This window comes from Danio rerio, chromosome 10, assembly GCF_052040795.2.
Source record: "Danio rerio strain M-AB ecotype USA chromosome 10, GRCz13ab, whole genome shotgun sequence".
Taxonomy (NCBI): domain Eukaryota; kingdom Metazoa; phylum Chordata; class Actinopteri; order Cypriniformes; family Danionidae; genus Danio; species Danio rerio.
The window spans coordinates 24,962,141-24,972,115 of NC_141030.1; the positions used below are offsets into that span (position 1 = coordinate 24,962,141).

The 9,975-nt window shown below is 35.7% G+C and overlaps 1 protein-coding gene and 1 long non-coding RNA gene across 5 annotated transcripts in view; one reads left to right on the forward strand and one right to left on the reverse strand.

Moving 5' to 3' along the window:
* Nucleotides 1-7,084, forward strand: part of trpc7a (transient receptor potential cation channel, subfamily C, member 7a) — a 59,177-nt gene extending 52,093 nt beyond the window's left edge. For 3 of the 4 annotated variants that reach the window (XM_087269654.1, XM_087269653.1, XM_087269652.1), the window contains one exon: nucleotides 3,995-7,084. In XM_087269654.1, the coding sequence (XP_087125780.1) occupies nucleotides 3,995-4,134 (140 nt within the window). In that variant the 3' untranslated portion in view covers nucleotides 4,135-7,084. 4 annotated transcript variants of the gene reach the window in all.
* LOC147835055 (uncharacterized) lies at nucleotides 6,434-9,499 on the reverse strand. Its single transcript, XR_015501112.1, has 2 exons — nucleotides 8,638-9,499; nucleotides 6,434-8,552 (listed from the first exon to the last, which is right to left on the reverse strand). It is a non-coding gene; the product is annotated as an uncharacterized LOC147835055 (long non-coding RNA).
* Nucleotides 9,500-9,975: the final 476 nt, after the last annotated feature.

Here is a 9,975-nt window from a genome sequence, read left to right on the forward strand (position 1 = left end):
TTCACAACAAATAGGTGAATGTCCTTGATTGGACCAGCCAGAGCCCAGAACTAAATCCTATTGAACATCTCTGGATCTGAAAATGGCTGTACATCGTCACTTCCCATCCAACCTGATAGAGCTTGAGAGGTACAGCAAAGAGGAATGGGCAAAAATTTCCAAAGACAGGTGGTCCAAGTTTGTGGCATCATATTCAAAAAGACCAGAGGCTGTAATTGCTGCCAAAGGTGCATCAACAAAGTATTGGCTGAGAATACTTATGTACATGTGATCTTTCAGTTTTTTTTTTTTGTTTTTTTTTTATATATTTGCAACAATTTCAAAAACTCTTTTTTTTACATTGTCATTATGGGGTATTGTGTGTAGTATTTGGAGGAAATAAATGAGTTTAATCCATTTTAGAATAAGGCTGTAACATGAAAAAATGTGGAAAAAGTGAAGCGCTATCAATACTTTTTCGGATGCACTGTACATGTTATTATTCTTCAAAGTCAAGATGTTGCTTTATAATTTAAAACAGGCATTGGAAACCTATTTGGTTGCTGTAAATCTTAGTTTAAGTGTGTGACAGGAATTCCTGGTGCTGTTTTGAAATCTTTACATTGTTTAGGTTCTCAGTTATCTCATTGCAAAAAACATCACATGCATACACAATGTGCTCAGAACACAATGTCTACCAAATATAAATATTAAAAGCATTTTTGGGGGTATTTTTAGGATTTCTCCAATGCTTTCTCATGCCAATGCATTTTGATTTTTTAATTTAGTGGCTAATTTGTATTATTCGTAAATTTATTCCTACAGTACGGTTTGCTATTCCCCCAATGACGGTTGGGTTTAGAGGTGGGGTTTGGTGACATTTGCTAATCCCTCAATGACTGTTGGGTTCAGGGGTGGGGTTTGGTGCCACGCCTCCTTTTAAAGGGCCATGAAACCCCCCTCTTTTAGTTCAAGTCTACCTCAGAATTTTTTTCAAAAAATGCTTCATGATGGGTGTGGAGCTATGCGAGCAGAGGGAGGAGTGGGCGTGGCCAGCAGAGCAGGGGAAAAAGAGAGGAACGGACAAAATAAGACACAAACTGTGAGAAGACCCATGAGTTTATAATTTACAAAGCTAAATTGCAAGAAATAAAAGTAATTTAATGCGCTCCTACATAGGGCTGTGAAATTAATCGAAAATCCGATTTAGATTTTGGCTTCTAATGATTATGAAAAACCATTAATCGAGACTAACGATTATTGCATCATATACCGCCCCCCTTTCCAGTTGTACACATTTGTTGCTCTTAAAAGCGCAAAAGACTGCATGCTTAATGTGTGCGGCACGCACACACAGTCAGAAGCATGTGGTCAGCATTCGGTCTCAGTCGCACACTGAGAAGAGCAGAGCGCACCAACCAGTCATCGTAACATGAGCACTTTAATGGTCAAATAGGTGTCAAAACGCGGTGTTTAGTGATTATTTATATTAAGCTTCATTTGTGTAATAAACAAATGACTTGAGAATCAATAGACAGGTGTAAGAAAAACCATTAAAGTGACAGTGCGCTAAATCTCTACTGCCGCCTGTTTTTATCATTAATCAAACAACAAATGGAGAAAATCCCTCACTGCTCTTGACTGAAGGACTTTTGTAGCTAAAATGTTTTTCTTACAGTGAAGATGCTTAAAGGACAGTTTGTTTCATGTTTTTATTATATTGTATTTATTTCTCTTGCCTTTGCAGGGTGGAAAATAGCTGTATATATGCAGTTAAAGTCAGAATTATTAGCCCTCCTGAATATTAGCAACCCTTTTCCTCCGAAATTTCTGTTTAATAGAAAGAAGATTTTTTTCAACTTATTTCTGAATATAATAGTTTTAATCACTCATTTCTAATAACTGATTTCTTTTATTTTTGCGATGATGACAGTACATAATATTATAGATATTTTTCAATATGCAAGCATTCATATTAAAGTGTGATTCAAAGGCTTAATTAGGGTAATTAAGCAAGTCATTGTATAACAGTAGTTTCTTCAGCAGACAATCAAAAATATATTGCTTAAGGGGGCTAATAATATTGACCTTAAAATAGGTTTCAAAATATTCAAACCTGCTTTAAATCTAGCCAAAATAAAACAAATAAGACTTTTTCCAGAAGAAAAAATATTAGAGGAAATAATGTTAAAATTCTGTGCTCTGTTAAACATCATTTGGGAAATATTTATTTATTTGTAAAAAATTCTCAGGAGCGCTAATAATTTTGACTTCAACTGATAATCGTTTTGATCGAGCAGCCCAACTCCTACATATGTTATTCATAATTTCATATACCCATAACCACAATTTGTTATATCATTATCCTTATTTAAACATTATAAATGAGGAGGACTTCTCTCCTCTTCAGTCCCCGGATCTGAATGCAAACACAGTGGATAACAGTACAGCAGGTCTTGCCGTATCTATTTTAACCATTAGCCCTGCTAGTAATCTGGAAGATTTTAAACATGTGCAAACATGGCAGCACGTATATAGGTAATGTGTCTGAAACTCAAACTGATAAAAGGCAAAATTCGTCATTCTCCAATTCTCCTATAGCTCTCCTAACAAAAATGCTTTCTGCAAACTAACAGCTTTGCTATATCGGCCCTCACAGCATCACAGGGAAAAACTTGCAACAAACCTCGTGGATCATGGAAACAAACACATATGATCCTTTATGACTGGCTAAATACTGTGTGCTGTGCACGGACACGGTATCACAGCTTGGCAGGTCTGACTTGCTTTTGGAATGTATGTGCTCTCATAAATAATTAAGAAGCAGGGGGTTCTCATAGGATAAAAAAAACTTAGTTATATATTGAGAAACCGACATACATTATCTCTGGACAAGCAGATTGGCGCTACGTCACCGAGTTTGATTCTGCCTCAAATATTATTTTAAACCCGGAAGATGAAATTAGCTGACAAAAGCTCAAAGTGATCCAGTTGTCCCTACAATTAAAGCTGACAGGTGCTAATGTTAACTTAACTGATGCTCAGCACACACAAATCTGTAAAAATCTTAGAAAAAGTATTTAAAAAAGGGTTTATTAAACCTTTAAAAGTCATATATTTGCGTATGACTGAACTCAGGAATTAGCCAGTAAGCTGATAAAATGTAAAATAGTTAAGTTTCCTTGTGAGAGTTTGTCTTGAGTTTGTGTGAGTTTGTCTTGTCTTAAAAATAAAATGTGAACCAAGGACAGTGTTGAAAGATTTTTAACAGCCAATTGACCACAATAAACACTTAAACCACAACTTAAAGCTATAACACTTAACGTTATAGCATCAACACTCATGCACAATACATCACCTTGGAATTATAAGGTTCTATCTGCGTTCTGAATGATTTTAAGATATTGAACTGTAAAGTTTTTGCATTTGTTTTTAAATAAAAAGTCTTAAAATGTAAACAACTTATAAAAAAAACACCCCATAATGTAAATAAGTTGTCATTTAATAAGAATATGTCAATAACTCAATATTAACAAAAATGTCAGATAGAACCTTATAATTCTGAGGTGACGAATAACATTTATTTGTTGTCCACTGCAGTTTTGTTGTCTGCCTCTTTAAAGCTCAAGCTCGTTCAAGCAGGGTGGATTCTTATTAGTTTATTTTTATTATTCATGAGGTTGAAAAAAAATGTTATGAAAGGGATTCCAACGGTATCATTCCTCTGTCACCATACTTTTGATGCTGACTTTATACATTGCAAACAATTTGCAGAACTTTATTTGCATGAAAGAAGCACATCTTTTGGAGATATGTGATTCTGGAGAATATGATTCTAAATAGCATTGTGCAAATAACTAATTTTTAGAGTTCAAAAAGTGTCAAGCTATTAAGTGTTGAAAAAAACACTTATAAAAATAAGTAAACATATAAAAATTTATATATGACTATAACTCTGTTTTTGAGGATGTATTTTCATTGAAAGAGATCAAACTGTTGTGCTTTTTCTCTTCAGGTGAGTTGAAGGAAATCAAGCAGGACATTTCCAGCCTGCGTTATGAGCTCCTGGAGGAAAAATCCCAGGCCACAGAGGAGCTGGCTGAACTGATCCAGGAGCTTGGAGACAAACTCAGCAAAGGAAACAAGAGACCGTGACAAACGAACTGGTGTGAAAGTAGCTGAAAGTGTCCTAGAGCTTATTAAATTCGGAAATATTTAGTTTAGATACAAACTTTAAAGTCTTTTTATACTCTCAAGACACCAGTTTGTGAAATAGGTATGATTTGTGGTTGCCATTTGGGTGTAGGGTGCAATTTAATAAAGTAATTATAGAGCAAACTCAGGAAAACCAATAAATTCAGAAGACTCTGTTTCCTCAGAACGTATATTATTAAGACAAAAACAGCAGAACTAAGTGTGTTAGTATTAAATATTATGATAGTTCTGCAGTCCCAGCACTGTGCATTATGGTTTAGAAGGTTGGACTAATGAGATCATGTTTTAAATAAATGTTTGTTGAATAACAATCTAAAATGTGCAAGGGGAGCTCAAAGACCTGGACAAAAATGCAATAACAGTTTTATGTTTCCTATATTTAAATTATGTATGAAGAGTACAACATTGCAATGTACAAATAAGACCAATATATATCATTAAATCCCACAAAATAAAGCAAAATGAATGTCATATTTCACCCTAAGATTGAAGAAGTCGGTTGTCAAGCGGTTGTCAAACGGTTGTGAAAGGTATAGTTTTCTTTAAAAATTCTGTTAATTTACTAATCCTCAGGCCATTCAAAATTCATTAAAACATTGAAGATTTTATGTTGAAATGACATTGCTTGTTGATTGATGCAAACATTAAAGTCAACCAGCTGTTTGAGAGTCTAAAACAGGCATGTCCAAACTCTGTCCTGGGCCGATGTACTGCAGATTTTAGCTCCAACTTGCCTCAACACACCTGCAAGGATGTTTCTAGAAAGCCTAGTAAGGGCTTGATTAGCTAGTCCATGTGTCTGATTGTGGTTGGAACTAAACGTTGCAGGACTCTGGCCCTCCAGGACTGACTTTGGGCACCCCTGGTTTAAAATATATACATATTTAGGCAAAACTAATTTGATATGATGGTCTGAGTGGATTACCAGAATGCTTGTACGTTTGTGTAAACTTCATTTAAATTTATTTATTTTTATTTTATTTATTTTTTTGCAATTAAGAACATTTTTCCTCTGATTATGTAATGTAACAATGCAAAAAAAAAAAAGTTCCTCATGTTTTTTTATATTATTTCACACACAAAAAAAATATATATATTTCTGTTATTAATTACTCGCCCTTATGTTGTTCCACACCCATGAGACCTTTGTTCAACTTCATAACACAAATGAAGATATTTTAGATGAAATCCAAGAGCTCTGTCATCCTCCATAGACAGCATTGGTCCAGATGTGTTTAAAGTCCAGAAAAGGGACCAAAACATTGTCAAAATATTCTGTAAGACTTTGATAAGTACTTCAACTGGGATCATGAAAAGCTTTAGGAACACTTTTGTATTCCAAACTAAACTACTTTTTTTGACAATGTCTTCTGGATCAGATTAGGGTGTGCATTTACTATGAGTAATACGATGCTTGTGTGTTGCACTGCTGACTCTAATGGCAATGCGTCAAATTACTTGTAGCAAAATGTGAAGATACTGTTATACAGGCAAAAACATTCATATTTACAGTATTTTTGAGACCCCATATGATTTCAGTTGACAGTATTTTTGTTGTCTTTTATGGACTTTAAACTATGGATGCACCGAAATGAAAATTCTGGACCGAAAATTCTGGATGCACTTAGCCAAAAACTGAAACCAAAAATGCTTTGTGGTATTTTTTTATTAGTTGATTAAATGATTACATTTTGAAAACCTTTTAAAATTTGACTAAGCTTAGATTATAATAACTTTAAAAAAACAACCACATTGTAATGACTGCAGATGTACAAAGATCCGGAATGACGTGTACAGAAGTTGATCTGGGATTGGTTTATCATAGCGTCCGTCAGTCAGTCAACATGCATTCTCTGATTCAGAGGTTGCATATGATTGACGCACAGCTTTAATGGAAAGATAGTGAATGCAGACATTATTATATTCATTTCACTGGTTTCAAGATTAAAAATATGGGAGAAATATGGGAAAATACCCAATGAAAGGATGATAGCGGGATAGAATGGTAAGATATGGGAGAATCCCCGCAAAATGGGAGTGTATTAAGTGAACCGGAAGTGTTTGTGGAACAACAGTTTTGCAAGGGAACGCAAAAGATCTTTGGGAGGGAATGCAAAAACTTTAAAATATATATATTTTCCTATCACTTCTTTTTTTTCTCCCAACCATTTTTTGTCTCCCACCCAGTTTTTTTTCTTACACCCATTTTCCCCACCATCAATTTTCTTCCAGAGGGGTCATTGTTTTTTTTTTTTTTTTTTTTTTTGACTCAATTTTGGTCAATTTTATCTTTTGCCTGAAAAACTCAAATTTGGTGCATCATTCTTTGAATGTATCAGGACTGTTTGTTGAGGATCAAACTAGATTTAGCTCCTAGATTTCATCAAAAATATCTTAATTTGTGTTTTGAACTTGAATAAATTTCTCAGGGGGTCGAAACAACATGAGGGTAAGTAGTTAATAACGGAATTTAAATTTTTGGGTGATCTGATCTTTTAATTGCAGGTTTGGTTTCCTTATGTGAGGGGTACTGAACTGCATTATACTGTATTTTCAATGTAAGAAAAACATTAAAGTAAAAGTTTTTGATTTTACTTAAGCAATAAGGTGGTACAAGCTGTGCTAAATTTTGAATTCAGTCACATCTGAAGGCATAACAAAAACGTGCAGTGTCTGTCCTTAGCTATGACAATATTCAGCACAGTCTGTTATTGCTTTTTTTAAACAAAAATGGTGAGCCAAAATGTAAGTATTTGTTTGTTACATTTCTGATGTTAAATTTGAATTTTCCATCAGAAAAAAAATGTCCCTGAAAGTGATCATTAACAGCAATAGAATGTTTCTAGTACCTTAAATGAAGGAATTATATTAAAACAGATACTTGAAAACATAGTGTGTCATTTATTTTAGCACATTATATATTTCCTTACACACTTACATTGGAATTGTGTTAATTGGGAGTAAAAGGCATTCACATGTTCACTTATAACAACAATTAAAACTTTATTAGGTACACCTTACTAGTACCGGGTTGAACCCCTTTTGCCTTCAGAACTGCCTTAATCCTTCGTGGCATAGATTCAATAAGATACTGGAAATATTCTTCAGAGATTTTGATCCTTTTTGACATGATAGCATAACACAGTTGCTGCAGATTTGTCGGCTGCACATCCATGTTGTGAATCTCCTGTTCCACCACATCCCAAAGGTGCTTTATTGTATTGAGACCTAGTGACTGTGGAGGCCATTTGAGTACAGTGAACTCATTGTCATGTTCAAGAAACCAGTCTGTGATGATTTACGGTTTATGACATGGTGTGTTATCCTGCTGGATAGCATCAGAAGGATACACTGGTCATAAAAGGGATGGACATGGTCAGCAGCAATACTCAGTTAGGCTGTGGCATTGACATGCTGCTTAATTGGTCCCAAAGTGTGCCAAGAAAATATCCCCCACACTATTACACCACCAGCAGCAGCCGGAACTGTTGATACAAGGCAGGATGGATCCATGCTTTCATGTTGTTGATGCCAAATTCTAACCATACAACCCGAATGTCGCAGCAAAAATCAAAACTCATCAGACTAGACAACATTTTTTCCAATTTTCTATTGTCCAATTTTGGTGAGCCTGTGCGAATTGTAGCCTCAGTTTCCTGTTCGTAGCTGACAGAAGTTGCTCCCAGTGTGGTCTTCTACTGCTGTAGGCCAACTACCCCAAGGTTTGACGTGTTGTGTCTTCAGAGATGCTCTTCTGCATATCTTGATTATAACAAGTGGTAATTTGAGTTACTGTTGCCTTTCTATCAGCTTGAACCAGACTGGCCATTCTTCTCTGACCTCAACAAGGGATTTGCGCCCACAGAACTGCCGCTCACTGGATATTTTCTCTTTTTTCGTATCATTCTCTGTAAACCAGATGGTTGTGCAGATCAGCAGTTTCTGAAATACTCAGACATGCCACGTTCAAAGTCACCTAAATTAACTTCCCTATTCTGATGCTCGGTTTGAACTGCAGCAGATCATCTTGACCAAGTCTACATCCCTAAATGCATTGAGTTGCTGCCATGTGCTTGGCTGATTAGAAATTTGCCCTAACAAGCAGTTGGACAGGTGTACCTAATAAAGTGGCCAGTGAATGTGTGCTTCTTGACATATTGTACATTTGACTGACACAGTGGTTTTATTACAGATAACTACAATTCCAAGTTTGAGGATGTGAACAGCTCTGAGTGGAACATCACACACAGGAACACAAATTATAATCCCAAAATTGCAGGAGTGTAGTGAAACTCACCTTAAGAAAATGTTCATTCTTCCACATGAGAAGATTTTCTTTGACAGGGGAAGGACATGGTCTAAAAATTAATTACATACTGTAATTAATATAATTAAAATGCAAGATAAAAATTTGAAACTAGTTAGGTAGTGCTGTTGCCTCACAACAAGAAGGTTGCTGATTCGAGCCTTGGTTGGGTCAGTTGGCATTTCTCTGTGGAGTTTGCATGTTCTCCTCATTTCCGCATGGGTTTCCTCCTGGTGCTCCGGTTTCCCCCAGTCCAAAAACATGCAGTACAGGTGAACTAGGTAAGCTAAATTATCCGTACCCACATAGCAAAATTTCTCTGGCCCAGCTCTGGCCCACACAATCAGGTTTTGCTTGGCCCACATGCCGCGGTGAATTACGGTACATGACTGGACCAAATCTGGCTTCCAGACAAGGGCCAAACACAGACCATATCTGGGCCAAGTCTCAGCCAAGTTAATAACTCATAACTGGGCCTGAACTGGGCCAGATAGGTTGGTGTGTCACGATTGCAATGAAATTGATAAACACATGGAGTCATGCGCTTTAGGCACACTATGGGCATGCTTGTTCTCAAAGTGACCTGATTGGTAGAATTTTTTTTCTTTACTCAAAAATGATTTTAGTGTATTTTAAATGTGGGTCAAGACTGGCCAAACTCACATGGCCCACTTATCAAATTTTTAAATCTGGGCCAAATAGTACGTTTTGCATCTGGCCCAAATCTTGTGTGCCGCCTTAAAGACGGTGCCACCTCTGCCAAACTCGGGCCATGTTTGGCCCACATGCTGTATGCCAGTGCCGGATGAATGCCTGCTGTGCCAGCTTTATGCCAAATCTGGGCCAGAATTCGTTGCTACTAGGGTAGTGTATGAGTGTGAATGAGGGTGTTTCCCAGTGATGAGTTGCAGCGGGAAGGGCATCCGCTGCCTAAACATATGCTGGATAAGTTGGCGGTTCATTCCGCTGTCGCGACCCCAGATTAATGAAGGGACTAATCTGAAAAGAAAATGAATAAATGCATGAAAATTATAAATGTATAATTCAGTTATCTGAAAAAATAAGTATTTAAAATTTGTAATATATATATATATATATATATATATATATATATATATATATATATATATATATATATATATATATATATATATATATATATAATATTATAATATATATATATATATATATATATATATATATATATATATATATATATATATATATATGTTACATTTTTATTAATTTCGCAATTGCTAAATGCATAAAATTAATACGGTAAGAATGATGAGGAACTTAAATTAAAACAATGCAAAAAATAAAAAATGAAAGGCTGAAATATGTAATGAGCCTGTTTGTGATCGGCTGAGGTCTAGATCCCATCGTCCCGCCCTTTTGGTTTGACAGCAAAATCCTCCAATCAGGCTTCTCCAAAAACACCCCCAGCGCGCGGCATTTTCAGGAAGTGATACTAA